The sequence below is a fragment of the Biomphalaria glabrata genome, chromosome 11 (genome assembly GCF_947242115.1).
Source record: "Biomphalaria glabrata chromosome 11, xgBioGlab47.1, whole genome shotgun sequence".
Lineage (NCBI taxonomy): Eukaryota > Metazoa > Mollusca > Gastropoda > Planorbidae > Biomphalaria > Biomphalaria glabrata.
In genome coordinates, this window is record NC_074721.1 from 19,412,501 (window position 1) to 19,434,581 (window position 22,081).

Here is a 22,081-nt window from a genome sequence, read left to right on the forward strand (position 1 = left end):
ACTTACCTGGGACATGATTCTATCCAAGTAAGAGTGTCGTCTGTTTCCTGTGCTAGAGCCCCGAGAGGTTCACTTACCTGGGACATGATTCTATCCAAGTAAGAGTGTCGTCTGTTTCCTGTGCTAGAGCCCCGAGAGGTTCACTTACCTGGGACATGATTCTATCCAAGTAAGAGTGTCGTCTGTTTCCTGTGCTAGAGCCCTGAGAGGTTCACTTACCTGGGACATGATTCTATCGAAGTAAGAGTGTCGTCTGTTTCCTGTGCTAGAGCCCTGAGAGGTTCACTTACCTGGGACATGATTCTATCCAAGTAAGAGTGTCGTCTGTTTCCTGTGCTAGAGCCCTGAGAGGTTCACTTACCTGGGACATGATTCTATCCAAGTAAGAGTGTCGTCTGTTTCCTGTGCTAGAGCCCTGAGAGGTTCACTTACCTGGGACATGATTCTATCCAAGTAAGAGTGTCGTCTGTTTCCTGTGCTAGAGCCCTGAGAGGTTCACTTACCTGGGACATGATTCTATCCAAGTAAGAGTGTCGTCTGTTTCCTGTGCTAGAGCCCTGAGAGGTTCACTTACCTGGGACATGATTCTATCGAAGTAAGAGTGTCGTCTGTTTCCTGTGCTAGAGCCCCGAGAGGTTCACTTACCTGGGACATGATTCTATCCAAGTAAGAGTGTCGTCTGTTTCCTGTGCTAGAGCCCCGAGAGGTTCACTTACCTGGGACATGATTCTATCCAAGTAAGAGTGTCGTCTGTTTCCTGTGCTAGAGCCCTGAGAGGTTCACTTACCTGGGACATGATTCTATCCAAGTAAGAGTGTCGTCTGTTTCCTGTGCTAGAGCCCTGAGAGGTTCACTTACCTGGGACATGATTCTATCCAAGTAAGAGTGTCGTCTGTTTCCTGTGCTAGAGCCCTGAGAGGTTCACTTACCTGGGACATGATTCTATCGAAGTAAGAGTGTCGTCTGTTTCCTGTGCTAGAGCCCCGAGAGGTTCACTTACCTGGGACATGATTCTATCCAAGTAAGAGTGTCGTCTGTTTCCTGTGCTAGAGCCCCGAGAGGTTCACTTACCTGGGACATGATTCTATCCAAGTAAGAGTGTCGTCTGTTTCCTGTGCTAGAGCCCCGAGAGGTTCACTTACCTGGGACATGATTCTATCCAAGTAAGAGTGTCGTCTGTTTCCTGTGCTAGAGCCCCGAGAGGTTCACTTACCTGGGACATGATTCTATCCAAGTAAGAGTGTCGTCTGTTTCCTGTGCTAGAGCCCTGAGAGGTTCACTTACCTGGGACATGATTCTATCCAAGTAAGAGTGTCGTCTGTTTCCTGTGCTAGAGCCCTGAGAGGTTCACTTACCTGGGACATGATTCTATCCAAGTAAGAGTGTCGTCTGTTTCCTGTGCTAGAGCCCTGAGAGGTTCACTTACCTGGGACATGATTCTATCCAAGTAAGAGTGTCGTCTGTTTCCTGTGCTAGAGCCCTGAGAGGTTCACTTACCTGGGACATGATTCTATCCAAGTAAGAGTGTCGTCTGTTTCCTGTGCTAGAGCCCCGAGAGGTTCACTTACCTGGGACATGATTCTATCCAAGTAAGAGTGTCGTCTGTTTCCTGTGCTAGAGCCCCGAGAGGTTCACTTACCTGGGACATGATTCTATCCAAGTAAGAGTGTCGTCTGTTTCCTGTGCTAGAGCCCCGAGAGGTTCACTTACCTGGGACATGATTCTATCCAAGTAAGAGTGTCGTCTGTTTCCTGTGCTAGAGCCCCGAGAGGTTCACTTACCTGGGACATGATTCTATCCAAGTAAGAGTGTCGTCTGTTTCCTGTGCTAGAGCCCTGAGAGGTTCACTTACCTGGGACATGATTCTATCGAAGTAAGAGTGTCGTCTGTTTCCTGTGCTAGAGCCCTGAGAGGTTCACTTACCTGGGACATGATTCTATCCAAGTAAGAGTGTCGTCTGTTTCCTGTGCTAGAGCCCCGAGAGGTTCACTTACCTGGGACATGATTCTATCCAAGTAAGAGTGTCGTCTGTTTCCTGTGCTAGAGCCCCGAGAGGTTCACTTACCTGGGACATGATTCTATCGAAGTAAGAGTGTCGTCTGTTTCCTGTGCTAGAGCCCCGAGAGGTTCACTTACATGGGACATGATTCTATCCAAGTAAGAGTGTCGTCTGTTTCCTGTGCTAGAGCCCCGAGAGGTTCACTTACCTGGGACATGATTCTATCCAAGTAAGAGTGTCGTCTGTTTCCTGTGCTAGAGCCCTGAGAGGTTCACTTACCTGGGACATGATTCTATCCAAGTAAGAGTGTCGTCTGTTTCCTGTGCTAGAGCCCTGAGAGGTTCACTTACCTGGGACATGATTCTATCCAAGTAAGAGTGTCATCTGTTTCCTGTGCTAGAGCCCCGAGAGGTTCACTTACCTGGGACATGATTCTATCCAAGTAAGAGTGTCGTCTGTTTCATGTGCTAGAGCCCCGAGAGGTTCACTTACCTGGGACATGATTCTATCCAAGTAAGAGTGTCGTCTGTTTCCTGTGCTAGAGCCCCGAGAGGTTCACTTACCTGGGACATGATTCTATCCAAGTAAGAGTGTCGTCTGTTTCCTGTGCTAGAGCCCTGAGAGGTTCACTTACCTGGGACATGATTCTATCCAAGTAAGAGTGTCGTCTGTTTCCTGTGCTAGAGCCCCGAGAGGTTCACTTACCTGGGACATGATTCTATCGAAGTAAGAGTGTCGTCTGTTTCCTGTGCTAGAGCCCCGAGAGGTTCACTTACCTGGGACATGATTCTATCGAAGTAAGAGTGTCGTTTGTTTCCTGTGCTAGAGCCCCGAGAGGTTCACTTACCTGGGACATGATTCTATCCAAGTAAGAGTGTCGTCTGTTTCCTGTGCTAGAGCCCTGAGAGGTTCACTTACCTGGGACATGATTCTATCGAAGTAAGAGTGTCGTCTGTTTCCTGTGCTAGAGCCCTGAGAGGTTCACTTACCTGGGACATGATTCTATCGAAGTAAGAGTGTCGTCTGTTTCCTGTGCTAGAGCCCCGAGAGGTTCACTTACCTGGGACATGATTCTATCGAAGTAAGAGTGTCGTCTGTTTCCTGTGCTAGAGCCCCGAGAGGTTCACTTACCTGGGACATGATTCTATCCAAGTAAGAGTGTCGTCTGTTTCCTGTGCTAGAGCCCCGAGAGGTTCACTTACCTGGGACATGATTCTATCCAAGTAAGAGTGTCGTCTGTTTCCTGTGCTAGAGCCCTGAGAGGTTCACTTACCTGGGACATGATTCTATCGAAGTAAGAGTGTCGTCTGTTTCCTGTGCTAGAGCCCTGAGAGGTTCACTTACCTGGGACATGATTCTATTCAAGTAAGAGTGTCGTCAGTTTTCTGTGCTAGAGCCCTGAGAGGTTCACTTACCTGGGACATGATTCTATCGAAGTAAGAGTGTCGTCTGTTTCCTGTGCTAGAGCCCCGAGAGGTTCACTTACCTGGGACATGATTCTATCGAAGTAAGAGTGTCGTCTGTTTCCTGTGCTAGAGCCCCGAGAGGTTCACTTACCTGTGACATGATTCTATCCAAGTAAGAGTGTCGTCTGTTTCCTGTGCTAGAGCCCTAAGAGGTTCACTTACCTGGGACATGATTCTATCGAAGTAAGAGTGTCGTCTGTTTCCTGTGCTAGAGCCCCGAGAGGTTCACTTACCTGGGACATGATTCTATCGAAGTAAGAGTGTCGTCTGTTTCCTGTGCTAGAGCCCTGAGAGGTTCACTTACCTGGGACATGATTCTATCGAAGTAAGAGTGTCGTCTGTTTCCTGTGCTAGAGCCCCGAGAGGTTCACTTACCTGGGACATGATTCTATCGAAGTAAGAGTGTCGTCTGTTTCCTGTGCTAGAGCCCCGAGAGGTTCACTTACCTGGGACATGATTCTATCCAAGTAAGAGTGTCGCTCTGTTTCCTGTGCTAGAGCCCTGAGAGGTTCACTTACCTGGGACATGATTCTATCGAAGTAAGAGTGTCGTCTGTTTCCTGTGCTAGAGCCCCGAGAGGTTCACTTACCTGGGACATGATTCTATCGAAGTAAGAGTGTCGTCTGTTTCCTGTGCTAGAGCCCTGAGAGGTTCACTTACCTGGGACATGATTCTATCGAAGTAAGAGTGTCGTCTGTTTCCTGTGCTAGAGCCCCGAGAGGTTCACTTACCTGGGACATGATTCTATCGAAGTAAGAGTGTCGTCTGTTTCCTGTGCTAGAGCCCTGAGAGGTTCACTTACCTGGGACATGATTCTATCCAAGTAAGAGTGTCGTCTGTTTCCTGTGCTAGAGCCCTGAGAGGTTCATATACCTGGGACATGATTCTATCCAAGTAAGAGTGTCGTCTGTTTCCTGTGCTAGAGCCCCGAGAGGTTCACTTACCTGGGACATGATTCTATCGAAGTAAGAGTGTCGTCTGTTTCCTGTGCTAGAGCCCTGAGAGGTTCACTTACCTGGGACATGATTTTATCGAAGTAAGAGTGTCGTCTGTTTCCTGTGCTAGAGCCCTGAGAGGTTCACTTACCTGGGACATGATTCTATCGAAGTAAGAGTGTCGTCTGTTTCCTGTGCTAGAGCCCCGAGAGGTTCACTTACCTGGGACATGATTCTATCGAAGTAAGAGTGTCGTCTGTTTCCTGTGCTAGAGCCCCGAGAGGTTCACTTACCTGGGACATGATTCTATCCAAGTAAGAGTGTCGTCTGTTTCCTGTGCTAGAGCCCCGAGAGGTTCACTTACCTGGGACATGATTCTATCCAAGTAAGAGTGTCGTCTGTTTCCTGTGCTAGAGCCCCGAGAGGTTCACTTACCTGGGACATGATTCTATCGAAGTAAGAGTGTCGTCTGTTTCCTGTGCTAGAGCCCCGAGAGGTTCACTTACCTGGGACATGATTCTATCGAAGTAAGAGTGTCGTCTGTTTCCTGTGCTAGAGCCCTGAGAGGTTCACTTACCTGGGACATGATTCTATCGAAGTAAGAGTGTCGTCTGTTTCCTGTGCTAGAGCCCCGAGAGGTTCACTTACCTGGGACATGATTCTATCGAAGTAAGAGTGTCATCTGTTTCCTGTGCTAGAGCCCTGAGAGGTTCACTTACCTGGGACATGATTCTATCCAAGTAAGAGTGTCGTCTGTTTCCTGTGCTAGAGCCCTGAGAGGTTCACTTACCTGGGACATGATTCTATCCAAGTAAGAGTGTCGTCTGTTTCCTGTGCTAGAGCCCCGAGAGGTTCACTTACCTGGGACATGATTCTATCCAAGTAAGAGTGTCGTCTGTTTCCTGTGCTAGAGCCCCGAGAGGTTCACTTACCTGGGACATGATTCTATCGAAGTAAGAGTGTCGTCTGTTTCCTGTGCTAGAGCCCCGAGAGGTTCACTTACCTGGGACATGATTCTATCCAAGTAAGAGTGTCGTCTGTTTCCTGTGCTAGAGCCCTGAGAGGTTCACTTACCTGGGACATGATTCTATCGAAGTAAGAGTGTCGTCTGTTTCCTGTGCTAGAGCCCTGAGAGGTTCACTTACCTGGGACATGATTCTATCGAAGTAAGAGTGTCGTCTGTTTCCTGTGCTAGAGCCCCGAGAGGTTCACTTACCTGGGACATGATTCTATCGAAGTAAGAGTGTCGTCTGTTTCCTGTGCTAGAGCCCTGAGAGGTTCACTTACCTGGGACATGATTCTATCGAAGTAAGAGTGTCGTCTGTTTCCTGTGCTAGAGCCCCGAGAGGTTCACTTACCTGGGACATGATTCTATCCAAGTAAGAGTGTCGTCTGTTTCCTGTGCTAGAGCCCCGAGAGGTTCACTTACCTGGGACATGATTCTATCCAAGTAAGAGTGTCGTCTGTTTCCTGTGCTAGAGCCCCGAGAGGTTCACTTACCTGGGACATGATTCTATCCAAGTAAGAGTGTCGTCTGTTTCCTGTGCTAGAGCCCCGAGAGGTTCACTTACCTGGGACATGATTCTTTCGAAGTAAGAGTGTCGTCTGTTTCCTGTGCTAGAGCCCTGAGAGGTTCACTTACCTGGGACATGATTCTATCGAAGTAAGAGTGTCGTCTGTTTCCTGTGCTAGAGCCCTGAGAGGTTCATTTACCTGGGACATGATTCTATCCAAGTAAGAGTGTCGTCTGTTTCCTGTGCTAGAGCCCTGAGAGGTTCACTTACCTGGGACATGATTCTATCCAAGTAAGAGTGTCGTCTGTTTCCTGTGCTAGAGCCCTGAGAGGTTCACTTACCTGGGACATGATTCTATCGAAGTAAGAGTGTCGTCTGTTTCCTGTGCTAGAGCCCCGAGAGGTTCACTTACCTGGGACATGATTCTATCGAAGTAAGAGTGTCGTCTGTTTCCTGTGCTAGAGCCCTGAGAGGTTCACTTACCTGGGACATGATTCTATCGAAGTAAGAGTGTCGTCTGTTTCCTGTGCTAGAGCCCCGAGAGGTTCACTTACCTGGGACATGATTCTATCGAAGTAAGAGTGTCGTCTGTTTCCTGTGCTAGAGCCCCGAGAGGTTCACTTACCTGGGACATGATTCTATCGAAGTAAGAGTGTCGTCTGTTTCCTGTGCTAGAGCCCTGAGAGGTTCACTTACCTGGGACATGATTCTATCGAAGTAAGAGTGTCGTCTGTTTCCTGTGCTAGAGCCCCGAGAGGTTCACTTACCTGGGACATGATTCTATCGAAGTAAGAGTGTCGTCTGTTTCCTGTGCTAGAGCCCCGAGAGGTTCACTTACCTGGGACATGATTCTATCGAAGTAAGAGTGTCGTCTGTTTCCTGTGCTAGAGCCCCGAGAGGTTCACTTACCTGGGACATGATTCTATCGAAGTAAGAGTGTCGTCTGTTTCCTGTGCTAGAGCCCTGAGAGGTTCACTTACCTGGGACATGATTCTATCCAAGTAAGAGTGTCGTCTGTTTCCTGTGCTAGAGCCCCGAGAGGTTCACTTACCTGGGACATGATTCTATCGAAGTAAGAGTGTCGTCTGTTTCCTGTGCTAGAGCCCCGAGAGGTTCACTTACCTGGGACATGATTCTATCCAAGTAAGAGTGTCGTCTGTTTCCTGTGCTAGAGCCCTGAGAGGTTCACTTACCTGGGACATGATTCTATCGAAGTAAGAGTGTCGTCTGTTTCCTGTGCTAGAGCCCTGAGAGGTTCACTTACCTGGGACATGATTCTATCCAAGTAAGAGTGTCGTCTGTTTCCTGTGCTAGAGCCCTGAGAGGTTCACTTACCTGGGACATGATTCTATCGAAGTAAGAGTGTCGTCTGTTTCCTGTGCTAGAGCCGTGAGAGGTTCACTTACCTGGGACATGATTCTATCCAAGTAAGAGTGTCGTCTGTTTCCTGTGCTAGAGCCCCGAGAGGTTCACTTTCCTGGGACATGATTCTATCCAAGTAAGAGTGTCGTCTGTTTCCTGTGCTAGAGCCCTGAGAGGTTCACTTACCTGGGACATGATTCTATCCAAGTAAGAGTGTGGTCTGTTTCCTGTGCTAGAGCCCTGAGAGGTTCACTTACCTGGGACATGATTCTATCCAAGTAAGAGTGTCGTCTGTTTCCTGTGCTAGAGCCCTGAGAGGTTCACTTACCTGGGACATGATTCTATCCAAGTAAGAGTGTCGTCTGTTTCCTGTGCTAGAGCCCCGAGAGGTTCACTTACCTGCGACATGATTCTATCGAAGTAAGAGTGTCGTCTGTTTCCTGTGCTAGAGCCCTGAGAGGTTCACTTACCTGGGACATGATTCTATCGAAGTAAGAGTGTCGTCTGTTTCCTGTGCTAGAGCCCCGAGAGGTTCACTTACCTGGGACATGATTCTATCGAAGTAAGAGTGTCGTCTGTTTCCTGTGCTAGAGCCCTGAGAGGTTCACTTACCTGGGACATGATTCTATCGAAGTAAGAGTGTCGTCTGTTTCCTGTGCTAGAGCCCCGAGAGGTTCACTTACCTGGGACATGATTCTATCCAAGTAAGAGTGTCGTCTGTTTCCTGTGCTAGAGCCCTGAGAGGTTCACTTACCTGGGACATGATTCTATCGAAGTAAGAGTGTCGTCTGTTTCCTGTGCTAGAGCCCCGAGAGGTTCACTTACCTGGGACATGATTCTATCCAAGTAAGAGTGTCGTCTGTTTCCTGTGCTAGAGCCCCGAGAGGTTCACTTACCTGGGACATGATTCTATCCAAGTAAGAGTGTCGTCTGTTTCCTGTGCTAGAGCCCCGAGAGGTTCACTTACCTGGGACATGATTCTATCGAAGTAAGAGTGTCGTCTGTTTCCTGTGCTAGAGCCCTGATAGGTTCACTTACCTGGGACATGATTCTATCGAAGTAAGAGTGTCGTCTGTTTCCTGTGCTAGAGCCCTGAGAGGTTCACTTACCTGGGACATGATTCTATCCAAGTAAGAGTGTCGTCTGTTTCCTGTGCTAGAGCCCTGAGAGGTTCACTTACCTGGGACATGATTCTATCGAAGTAAGAGTGTCGTCTGTTTCCTGTGCTAGAGCCCCGAGAGGTTCACTTACCTGGGACATGATTCTATCCAAGTAAGAGTGTCGTCTGTTTCCTGTGCTAGAGCCCTGAGAGGTTCACTTACCTGGGACATGATTCTATCGAAGTAAGAGTGTCGTCTGTTTCCTGTGCTAGAGCCCTGAGAGGTTCACTTACCTGGGACATGATTCTATCGAAGTAAGAGTGTCGTCTGTTTCCTGTGCTAGAGCCCTGAGAGGTTCACTTACCTGGGACATGATTCTATCCAAGTAAGAGTGTCGTCTGTTTCCTGTGCTAGAGCCCCGAGAGGTTCACTTACCTGGGACATGATTCTATCGAAGTAAGAGTGTCGTCTGTTTCCTGTGCTAGAGCCCTGAGAGGTTCACTTACCTGGGACATGATTCTATCGAAGTAAGAGTGTCGTCTGTTTCCTGTGCTAGAGCCCTGAGAGGTCCACTTACCTGGGACATGATTCTATCGAAGTAAGAGTGTCGTCTGTTTCCTGTGCTAGAGCCCTGAGAGGTTCACTTACCTGGGACATGATTCTATCCAAGTAAGAGTGTCGTCTGTTTCCTGTGCTAGAGCCCCGAGAGGTTCACTTACCTGGGACATGATTCTATCCAAGTAAGAGTGTCGTCTGTTTCCTGTGCTAGAGCCCTGAGAGGTTCACTTACCTGGGACATGATTCTATCGAAGTAAGAGTGTCGTCTGTTTCCTGTGCTAGAGCCCCGAGAGGTTCACTTACCTGGGACATGATTCTATCGAAGTAAGAGTGTAGTCTGTTTCCTGTGCTAGAGCCCCGAGAGGTTCACTTACCTGGGACATGATTCTATCGAAGTAAGAGTGTCGTCTGTTTCCTGTGCTAGAGCCCCGAGAGGTTCACTTACCTGGGACATGATTCTATCCAAGTAAGAGTGTCGTCTGTTTCCTGTGCTAGAGCCCTGAGAGGTTCACTTACCTGGGACATGATTCTATCCAAGTAAGAGTGTCGTCTGTTTCCTGTGCTAGAGCCCTGAGAGGTTCACTTACCTGGGACATGATTCTATCCAATCCGTTGCCTTCTTCAGCTTTAAAAAGTATATCCGGGTTATTGTTGCGGAATAAGGATTTGAACCTGGCGTCACCTCGCTTGATCCGAACGTCCGTCAGCCCGCTGGCGCCATGTGTATTCTCGCTTAATTCAATTTGAATGATAGTTGGCCACCATCGTTATTATAGCTTTGTAAGTTTCTCTGGGTAACCTATGTCGAACTTGGCTTGTATTTATTATTCAAAGTCAAACTCTAGTTATCTCGGAACTATGACTGTATACACAATGAACATCATTCATTGCAGTTATGGAGTACAGTTTCTAAATAACAGATTCAACGCATAGTTTTGTAAGTTCTTGCTCTGCGCAATCTGTTTCAGAGCTGATCATTCAATGAAACAATTTGTGTGATTAATTGCATTATTATCAAATACGTTTACCCTGTCTCAGTAATTTCTTACAATTACCTTTTCGGGAGAAAATTCAGATAAAGTTACATGGAGCATTAGGCCTATAACAAACATTTGACATAAAATCTGATCGACCTTCAACATAGCTGACAGGTCAACTTATCTTATTACATATTTGACATCTACTCTACATCTATATCGGATTCTCTTACTTCACGATTGAAACAATTATTGAACAATGCTACAGTCAATGGATTACTTTTTTCAATTTTCTTTTCCAGGGACTGATGGACACTCTGGTATCATAGGTACATTACTTTTTTATTTTGTTGTAGGTTTAAACACTGTAATACATTTACTTACTACTTATTAAATTCTATTTAAAAAAATACGCTTTTTTTTTGGAATAATTTTTTTTTTACGAGAGCAAATTTTACTAGATCACGCGAATTGTAGCCACCTTGTCGTGGACTGCAGATCCAGGAAGCCGTTATCCCTTTTGCGTTCAATTTTTAGGTTCCCGTTCATTTCATCCCCGGTCACTTCATCATCGTTCACTTCATCCCCGGTCACTTCATCATCGGTCACTTCATCATCGGTCATTTCATCATTGTTCACTTCATCCCCGGTCATTTCATCATTGTTCACTTCATCCCCGGTCACTTCATCATCGGTCACTTCATCCCCGGTCACTTCATCATCGGTCACTTCATCCCCGGTCACTTCATCATCGGTCACTTCATCCCCGGTCACTTCATCATCATCATCGGTCACTTTAATCCCGGTCATTTCATCCCCTGGTCATTTCAACCCCTGGTCATTTCATTCCCTGGTCATTTTATCCCCTGGTCATTTCATCTCCTTGTCATTTCATCATCTGATCATTTCATCTAACAAATAGTAAATGGAAAAACCATGAAATAATTAATATTTAATATATTCATTTTTATTTACATGACAAAAAGTGTAGCACGTTAGATTGAAAAATTCTTAATTGAAATTACTTATTAAATGTAAATTCATTCACATGTTTGTTTCAGCTCCATTGCCTGTTCATTGCGTGGGTAAGGCTGATGTAATATTTGTACTGGACTCCTCTGAGAGTATCGGCCAACTGAAATATCGGCAATCACTAGCTTTTCTGGCAAATCTGGCCGGCTCTTTTAAGATAGGAGTCCATCATTTCAGATTCGGACACGTCATCTTTAGTGATTGGGCCAAGACAGTTTTCTCCCTTAACACCTTTGACAATCATTTGGAAATTCTTGCGGTAACAAACTAAAAATATATCACTAATTAGAAAACATAAAACACTGTATTAAAGAACAACTGTATTACTACATAGCATAGCATATCTTTTGTTTATTTTATAAGTTGCACTAAGTTAACAAAGAAAAAACATTTTTAACCTAATCCTATAATTGTAATAGACACTAAAAGAACAAGAGCTTCAATAAACACATTAATTTTATTAGTCTCTATTTTATGTTTTTTTACTCCAGCCACTTGTTCTCTAAACTGACTTCCTTTTACACACAGTCCTGACACACTGCTGTTCACTCAAGCATGTACACTCAAGGTCCACTGGTCATTTCATACACAGGCACACACACTGCACTACCAGCCACTCAAAACACTTACACTTACTATCACAAACTCCATTACACAACTGAAAATCAAACTGAACATTGATATTTCATAAAAAATATCATTGGAGAATTCTCCAGGTTGATTTAAGGAATAATATTTTGATAATTTCTTATAGTTATGATTTTTGTTTTGGTTTTAAAAGAATAGTAAGCAGGAATCTAGGTGTGGTTCGTGGTGTGTGTGTGTACGTAGAGGTTAGGGAATGAAAGAATGAAAACATAAGCAAACAGGAATGCATCGGAACAGAATAAACGCTTTCTAACATCACTTAGAATGCAGTTCAGACTTGTATGAAGATTAATAATAAAACTTGTTCCTAAATAATTGCCTGAAAAGTATTTTGTTTGAAAATTACTCAAAGATCTTGAGTTCCCATCCCCAGACTTCAATGGGTATAGAGCTATGCCTCTACCACTGTAATCATTAGTTTTCATAATATTCCGTTTTAATTATATATGTGACAATTTTTCTTGTGATTATTCATCTGCACCTTTAACAGTACCTATCCCTATAAACAGTTGGGACACCAAGCGTCATCTGTCGACCGTCTTTCTCAATTCATCTCTGACTTTTGTCTTAACTAGAAGCTACTGTACTTCTGATGTTCTCTCTGTTTCTTGTGCTTATTTCAGGCTCTAATGTCATCCGAGTACATGCAGCGAGGGACTAGAACAGAAAACGGTTTAAAACAGGCTTTGGACCTTGCGTTGGCAAACATGAGATATCATGTACCGACTGTTGTTATTCTGATAACTGATGGCTACTCGGCGAACTTTGTAAGCAGTAAGTAGGAACAGTTTCTTTATATAAAATACATCACTTCCTGTACTGTACATCACTTCCTGTAAATCACTTCTTGTACTGTATATCACTTTATGTATTGTACATCACTTCCTGTACTATACATCACTTCCTGTACTGTACATCACTTCCTGTACTGTACATCACTTCCTGTACTGTACATCACTTCCTGTACTGTATATCACATTATGTACTGTACATCACTTCCTGTACTTTATATCACTTTATGTATTGTACATCACTTCCTGTACTGTACATCACTTCCTGTACTGTATATCACTCTATGTACTGTACATCACTTCCTGTACTGTACATCACTTCCTGTACTGTATATCACTTTATGTACTGTACATCACTTTCTGTACTGTACATCACTTCCTGTACTGTACATCACTTCCTGTACTGTATATCACTTTATGTACTGTACATCACTTTCTGTACTGTACATCACTTCCTGTACTGTATATCACTTTATGTATTGTACATCACTTCCTGTACTGTATATCACTTTATGTACTGTACATCACTTCCTGTACTGTACATCACTTCCTGTACTGTACATCACTTTATGTATTGTACATCACTTCCTGTACTGTATATCACTTTATGTACTGTACATCACTTCCTGTACTGTACATCACTTCCTGTACTGTACATCACTTTATGTACTGTACATCACTTCCTGTACTGTATATCACTTTATGTACTGTACATCACTTCCTGTACTGTACATCACTTCCTGTACTGTATATCACTTTATGTACTGTACATCACTTTCTGTACTGTACATCACTTCCTGTACTGTACATCACTTCCTGTACTGTACATCACTTCCTGTACTGTACATCACTTCCTGTACTGTACATCACTTCCTGTACTGTACATCACTTCCTGTACTATACATCACTTCCTGTGCTGTACAACAACGCCTCAATCAGTAAGCTTCGGGCAGGAGGTGCTCGTTAGCCTTGGCTACATTGTTATATGCTTGTGAGTCTCGGACGCTGACTGCAGTGCTAGTGAAGAGGATCCTAACAATGGAATTGAGATGCTACAGAAGGATCCTAGCGACATTTAACGACCGTATCACAAACGAAGAGACAGGGTTGGACCCCACAATGACCTGCTAACTATTGTAAAAAAAAATGCCAACTAAAACTCTATGGCCATATTACAAGGTATTCGGGCCCACACAAAGACCATCCTTCAGGGAACAGTACCAAGAAAAAGGAAAAGAGGCAGACAGAGAAAGCTACTGGAAGACAACCTAAAAGAATTGACGGGTCTACCATTAAAAGAGGTTCTATCCAAAGTAAAAGACAGGAATGGAGAAAGACGGTCGACAAATCTTGCGTGGTGCTCCAACGGTCCAACAGGCTAAAGGATTGATATCGAATAAGGGAAATAAATGCTACTTATAATGTGATGTAACTGTATATGTGGAGTTATCACTATTATCACAAATCGTACATGTTTTATCCTCCCACTTCCCATTCTCGGATCAAGTTGAAATTTCACATAATTATTGATAGTCATGACAAAACATCAATCAATAAAAAGATTAAACATTTGATTAATCAATTAGTGGTTGTTATTTAATTGTGTTTTATATAAAGTGAGCTTATTCATGCTGTATTGAGATAAACGCCAGTAATTTTAAGTTATCCCCCTTAGATAAGCTTTTTTTATAGTTTTTTTGAAAGCTTGTTTACATGTTTCTTTTGCTTGTTATTATTACAGCCACAATGCAAGCAATGTTACTTCAGTCGTATGGCGTCCATGTCATGGCTGTCGGTGTAGGAGACAAGATCCGAGATGCAGAGCTCCAGAGTAGTGCTAGTAGACCTTCTGATGTATTTAGAACCGATGACTTTTTCACCATTCAGACAGTACTTGGCAAAGTCGCTCACAGAATATGTAAAAGTGAGACTCAGATCATAGTTTCTAGAGTTAAATAGAGAAATAATGTACACAAATGACACGTTACAAAAATAATAGATGGAACCTCCTCTAACGAACATAATTCGTTCTGGAAAGTTGATCGGTATCAGAAATGTTCGGTCTCCGAAACAATTTTTCCAATAATAAAAATAAAGGAAATACATTTCATTGGTTTCGAGCCACTGTAGACTAGATAATAAATGTATTTTACAGCCTATATAGGTACATTTAAAAAAAAAAGTAAAAACAACTTGTATCTAATATAAAAGGAGTTAAAAATAACAACATTAGAGGTACACACCGGCTGTACCCGTTGATTTGTTCACAGACTTTACATTGATAATTATAGCCGAAACGCCCCCTTCTTTTCGTTTTTTTAAATTATAATCAACGGGCCACATTTTAACGATCAACCTAACATATTTTTTCTGCCCCTGAATGAGTGTATCTTTTACAATGACATTTTACTGCCAGCTCTCTTGTTTCATTCTCTCTTTCTCTCTCCCTCGCTTTCACTCTTTTCGCTCTCTGGAACTCTTTTTTTTTCTTTTGTGTTTTTCTCTGTGTGTTTCTCTCTCTATCTCTTTCTCTCTCTCTTTGATTTCTGGAACCGCCATTTTGTTTTAACCTGCGCATCGTAATTTCTCCAACATAGACTTTTGACTTGACCTACTTCATATTGCGCCCCCGACACATACATGCACTCATATGACTTTTCTTCGGCTTCTCAATTCAATTTCTATTATATATAGATCATGTCCTCTCCCCCCTCCTCTTTTTGGTTAGGTTTACCTTTTTTTCTCGCCCCCTTTCACCTAAATGCCAGCAATGTAGGGTAGAAGACACCGAATACATTGGTTCATACCATTAATTTCAGGCTAATAGATCCATATGCATTATCTGAAGGCTCCAATTGAATGCCACATTACTGCTCCACTTTCTACATTTATTTAGGTATTTTGTATTCTAAATAAAAAGAAATATCAATTTGATTTCATTAGACTTAATTTTAATCATTTATATCGGCCCCTTTTGAATGTAGCAAAATGGCAATAGTCCTAGATGTATTTTTAATTACTTTTAGTATTTAATTGTTTAATTTTTTTAACAGAGTTACAAAGTATTATTACTCTCTTTCTCTCTCTCTTTCTCTCTCTCTTTCTCTCTCTGTTTCTCTCCCGAAACAAAAAAGACAAATACTCTAGATCGTCTCCTTAATGCTATTAGGACTGGTTTTGTGTCTAATTTAGACCGCGTGTAAAAGGAAGTGGAAATGACGTAAAGCATATTAAAAATAAGAAAGCTCATGGAAGAAGAAAAAATTGCTTTAAAAATGTGTGAAATTTTTTAAATGCTTATTATGGAGGCTCCGTCCGTTTGGAGAAATACCGAAAATAAAAGACATGGTTTTGTAGAAAACTTGCGAATTGCGAACCTGTCCAAATTGTTCTAAGTGAGCGTCTAGGAGTCAAAAGGAATCTGTGTACGAAATTTGATGCGGAACTGTATTACGGATTAAGAGATCGCTTGATCAATGAATGAGTGGTATTTTACAAATATATATGGTTACATTTAGTAACCAATGGAACATATGGTTCTGACTGTGATGTAATGACGTGGGTGAATGAAGGGGGGTGTGGGGTGAAACAGGTTTGAAGTATTGCTTGTAAGGGGAAGGGACGTGATGGTTTGGTTTCCGACATTTGTTCGTCATTTGTTTAAAAATGTCAACACCTTTTTTTCTTTTGTTGTCCGAAATGTTTACAAACAAAGCATTTGCGAACCGAGGTTCCATTGAATGTTTTTTCTATTGTTTCTCTAAACTAAATATTTTATTTCCTTGTTTTTTTTTAGATTATATTTTTTTAAATGAGAACACGTTAATGAACTAAACACCATCTCTTCTGAGAAAAATGTTTAGAAATGTTGATATTTTTTGTATTCCATCATGCACTAGATTTTTCTCTCTCTAGGTCCCATGTATTGACATCTCTCTAGGTCCCATATATTGACATCTCTCTAGGTCCCATGTATTGACATCTCTCTAGGTCCCATGTATTGACATCTCTCTAGGTCCCATGTATTGACATCTCTCTAGGTCCCATGTATTGACATCTCTCTAGGTCCCATGTATTGACATCTCTCTAGGTCCCATGTATTGACATCTCTCTAGGTCCCATGTATTGACATCTCTCTAGGTCCCATGTATTGACATCTCTCTAGGTCCCATGTATTGACATCTCTCTAGGTCCCATGTATTGACATCTCTCTAGGTCCCATGTATTGACATCTCTCTAGGTCCCATGTATTGACATCTCTCTAGGTCCCATGTATTGACATCTCTCTAGGTCCCATATATTGACATCTCTCTAGGTCCCATGTATTGACATCTCTCTAGGTCCCATGTATTGACATCTCTCTAGGTCCCATGTATTGACATCTCTCTAGGTCCCATATATTGACATCTCTCTAGGTCCCATGTATTGACATCTCTCTAGGTCCCATGTATTGACATCTCTCTAGGTCCCATGTATTGACATCTCTCTAGGTCCCATGTATTGACATCTCTCTAGGTCCCATGTATTGACATCTCTCTAGGTCCCATGTATTGACATCTCTCTAGGTCCCATGTATTGACATCTCTCTAGGTCCCATGTATTGACATCTCTCTAGGTCCCATGTATTGACATCTCTCTAGGTCCCATGTATTGACATCTCTCTAGGTCCCATGTATTGACATCTCTCTAGGTCCCATGTATTGACATCTCTCTAGGTCCCATGTATTGACATCTCTCTAGGTCCCATGTATTGATATCACTCTAGGTCCCATGTATTGACATCTCTCTAGGTCCCACGTATTGACATCTCTCTAGGTCCCACGTATTGACATCTCTCTAGGTCCCATGTATTGACATCTCTCTAGGTCACATGTATTGCCATCTCTCTAGGTCACATGTATTGACATCTCCATAGGTCCCATGTATTGACATCTCTCTAGGTCCCATGTATTGACATCTCTCTAGGTCACATGTATTGACATCTCTCTCTAGGTCCCATGTATTGACATTTCTCTAGGTCCCATGTATTGACATCTCTCTATAGGTCCCATGTATTGATATCTCTCTATAGGTCCCATGTATTGACATCTCTATAGGTCACATGTATTGACATCTCTATAGGTCCCATGTATTGACATCTCTCTAGGTCCCATGTATTGACATCTCTCTATAGGTCCCATGTATTGACATCTCTATAGGTCACAGGTATTGACACATTGTGAACTAGTTAAATCTGATACTAATAAATATGAGAAATTCAATTCTACATCTACAATTTAACACATGAAGTAATTTTAAGGTTTAAATTGTTTTAAGCAGAATTTTCTTTATTACCAAAAGAAAAATGCAAATTTATTTAGATTGACGTCTCTAGGAATAACTTAATCACTTGCAAACCTGTAGTTATTTTAAAGGGACAATATTTTCAAAATTATATCTCATTCCTCCTTACTTGTGTAAAAAACCATACCAATAATTATACATAGTTTTCTTAACCATAAAGATTATTTATATTAATCGTACATAGTTATCTTATCGATTGAAATTAGCTATTCTATACCACAAGACATGAAGTCTATCACCTAGTTTAATTTGGTGTATACTATATATACAAATGTATCAAAATAATTATTTTTGTTTATTCATCTAGCAACTGGAGGCATAGAAATATTGGTACCAATAATTCGTAAGTAAAGTAAAACATTATAAACTATTGAAAGACAACCATGGTATTACCTACTACTAGGTAGACAAGCATAATATTTACTAACATTATTTAATTGTATTATTTATCACTGCTTAATGAGTGCATTTACACTAAATACTGTTAGCTTAACTGTTAGGCTTCTGTAGAATGCTTGAAGTATGATCTGTGCAATTGTTAAGATGTTATATCCAGAGTAATTATTTTTACTATTTTTGTTTGTTGCTGATATATTTACAACTTTCTCTGCCTCAGTACCAACACGCCCTAGTACCAGTGTGAGTACATATAGACCATGGGGCACCCACCCAACCTCTACAACAACGCCTACGAGTAGAACAAGTACTACCACCAAGCCGACTACATGTATGTTAAAACCTCAAAGTTTACAAAATTGTGAAGATAGGGCCCTCTCTAAAAAGTCCAATACATTTCATGTTACGAACATTGTTTTTCTATAGCCCCTTATTCATTTTTTTATAGACGAAACTTTGCTATTTTCAAAAAATTAACACCCAACGTTTCAATGACAGACTGTCAATCTAGAAAGTTCTCTTATCATTTGAATAGCAATGTGTTGAAACACTTGTATACTTGCAAGTCCACACAACTAGTTCAACTAAACACTATATACAGCTTTAACTTTAATGTAGATATTTGTATAAACATAATAAACCTCAATCTGTTGCTCGTCGTAATAGTCTCTCCCCTCTTCAACTTTCACTGCACCTATTTATAACCTGGTGGTTGGATGGAAATCTATTTAAGTAATACAAACAGATTATCTGCTTTAAATCTACTCCTGTTTTTTTTATATTAGGAATAGTAACACACACTCCATCCCAAAACATAACAGTTGTAGAGCTTAGACCTCATTACAGTCTTTGAGATCCATTGGTTTTGACGTAAAAGTTGTTTTTTTCTGGTTCTGTATCAAAACCAACTTAATATACTGAAATAGGCAGCAAAATATTTTCTTTGTTAATTTAAACCATACAAATCTCCATAAAAACGATATTAGTGTAGTCTGACTTTGATAATAAAATACAATTACTACATACTATCTAGATATTCCCACGTGTTCAGCCACTCGGTATGGCTGCTGTGCTGATGGAGTGACCGTTGCCCGAGGGTTTTTCAACGAAGGATGTCCACCTTTTAAAATGGATTGTTTCACCACTTTATTTGGTTGCTGCCCTGATGGTCATACAGTAGCAATCGGAGATAACTATGAAGGCTGTCCTAAAACGTCAACCTCTTCCGATGACTGTGCTTATACTATATATGGCTGTTGTCCTGATGGAATGCTTCCTGCTTCTGGTGATAACTTTGAGGGATGTAAGCACATTAATTACTTTCAAAAATGATACTTTTATTTAAAATATTTTTCAATATTTTATAATCACAATCTATATATATAGGCCTATATATGTATATTTATATGTATATATATATATATATATTATATTTATATATATATCATGGGCGTAGCCGGGGGGGGGGGGTTGGGGTTCAAACCTCCCCCCCCCGAAATGAAATCCCACCCACCCCGCAGGGGCGGGGGTTCGGAATTTAGGGACTGATTTTTTTGTTTGATTAAGTTTATTTTATGTGAGATTTTAATACTAAACCATCACTTGCTCCAGCACAACCACGGGGTTTTGAGTTTAAAACCCCCTACCAGGGGGGTTCGAGTTTAAAACCCTCTACCAGGGGGGTTTGAGTTTAAAACCCCTTCCAAGGGTTTTTGCCGTTAAATTCCCCTCTTCTATAGAACAAAACAAAAAAAAAATGCAAACGAAAATCCCCAAATTCCAAGAGCACAGTTAAGGAAGATTTTGATTTTAAAACCCCCTCCAAAATTTACGATGAACAATATAATATAATAATATAATATAAAATATATAAATATTCAATATAAAAAAGCAACTTACACACTCAAAATTCTATGAGCGTAGCCAAAGGGGTTTTGAGTTTACACCCCCCCCTTTCTTCAGTAGGTTTTGAAGCTAAAAAAAACCTCTTATATATAAAAAAAGCAAATTACGCACTCATAATGTTATGAGCTTAGCTAAATAGGTTTTTAACTCAGCGGGGTTTGAAGGTAAAAAATACCTCTTTAAAAATAAAAACAAAGCAAATTATACTCTCAAAATGTTATAAGAGTAGTCAAAGAAGTTTTGAATTTAAACTCCCCTCCATTGGAGTTTGAAGCTAAAAAATACTTCTTCAATATTAAAAAAAAGCAAATTACTTACTCTAAAATCTATGAGCGTAGTGTTTAAACCCCCCACCAGCGGGGTTTGAAGCTAAATATACATCTTCAGTGTAAGAAAAAAAAAATAAATTACGCACTCTAATTGCTATGAGCGTTGCCAAAAGGGGTTTTGAGTTTAAACCCCACTTCAGAGGGGTTTGATGCTAAAAAAAACCTCTTCAATTAAAAAAAAAGCAAATTACTCACTCCAAAATTTATGAGCGCAGCGTTTAAACCCCCCGCCAGCGGATTTTGAAGCTAAAAAATACATCTTCAGTGAAAGAAAAAAAGCAAATTACGCACTCTTTCCCAAAGGGGTTTGATGCTAAAAAAAATACCTCTTCAATATAAAAAAAGCAAATTACACACTAAAATTATTTGAGCGTAGCCAATCCAATAGGAGGTTTTGATTTTAAACCCCTATCCTACAGATAGCTTTCTTTTAAAGTTTAAAACCCCTCGAGATGGTTTTGAGTTTGAAATTCCCTACAGAGCGTTTTCAGGTGGAAAACCTCTATCTTCAATACCGTATTATTCAAAAGCTAACTACAGTTACAAAATTGTATTACCGTAGCTAAATTAGGGTTTTGGATTAGAAAAATAGGAAATAACAGAGAGTTTTTAGTTTAAAACCACCAACAGATGATTTTGACGATAAAACTTCACTTTTCGATATAAAATCTAAAGCAAACTACAGTTACTTAATTCCAAAAGCGTAATTAAGAGAGGTTACTTATTTCTACTAGTGGCGGGGCTTCATTAATAAAGTGAAGTGGATAGTCATCTGCCAAAATTGAAAAACACTAAATGTGGCTCAACAAAGATGACTAAGACAGATTTTAGAAGTCAGTTATAGAGATCGGGTCTAAATCAAGGAATTCCTATGCCAAACTGGGAGTCGACCCCTTAGTAAGATTGTGACAGAGCGTCGCCTGAGGTTTGCGGGAAATCTTCTTCGACAAAATGAATTACGCATAAGAAGAGTTGCGATGACATCCTTGTACAACTTAGCTCCACACATTTATGGAGGTCCTCAGAGCAGGTGGGAAGAGGCTTCAGACATTACCAGTGAGAGATTTTTGTGGAAACAGCTTGACGGCAAATACGCCGAACGGCACAGGAGGGTCAAAGTCAGTAGGAATAGCACATTAGGTTTTTTTTAATAGCAGGAAAAAGCACTGTAGATACCTCAGAATATGCATTTTGTAGGCTTTCAATACCAGAAATAGTGCTTGGCGGCGAAAAAAAAAAATCCCCCCCCCAACCCTCCCTCCCCCCGAAAAAAAAATCCTGGCTACGCCCATGATATATATGTATGCATATATTTAAATATAAATATATATATATTTGCTTAAAACACATGATATAAAGTATATAAATATGGATGCAGTTTACATTCGGCACTCTATAGTACACATCAGCCCAGACAATAGGCTAAAATAAAGTTTTAACGCTATAAATGGTTGATTTTCTATAGATGCTATTCAAGCTCTGAGAGTTGTAGAAAAAAATCATATTAGATTTTGTCCATAGTCTTAAGAAAGCAGTAACAAATAAAACAACGATTAATAAACTTAAACACACAAAATACATTACAGTAGACATACCAACCATATTTTAGACACACAAGAAACATTAAAGTAGACATACCAACCATATTTTAGACACACAAGAAACATTAAAGTAGACATACCAACCATATTTTAGACACACAAGAAACATTAAAGTAGACATACCA

The 22,081-nt window shown here is 41.3% G+C and overlaps 1 protein-coding gene across 1 annotated transcript in view; it reads left to right on the forward strand.

Moving 5' to 3' along the window:
- LOC106072034 (mucin-5AC-like) overlaps positions 1 to 22,081 on the forward strand; it is a 97,366-nt gene that overhangs the window by 6,340 nt on the left and 68,945 nt on the right. The window contains exons 4-10 of the mRNA XM_056003851.1: positions 10,214 to 10,240; positions 10,973 to 11,202; positions 12,215 to 12,365; positions 14,124 to 14,306; positions 18,033 to 18,068; positions 18,342 to 18,452; positions 19,155 to 19,424. Coding sequence (XP_055859826.1) covers positions 10,214 to 10,240; positions 10,973 to 11,202; positions 12,215 to 12,365; positions 14,124 to 14,306; positions 18,033 to 18,068; positions 18,342 to 18,452; positions 19,155 to 19,424 — 1,008 coding nt within the window. The remainder of the gene's footprint in view (positions 1 to 10,213; positions 10,241 to 10,972; positions 11,203 to 12,214; positions 12,366 to 14,123; positions 14,307 to 18,032; positions 18,069 to 18,341; positions 18,453 to 19,154; positions 19,425 to 22,081) is intronic.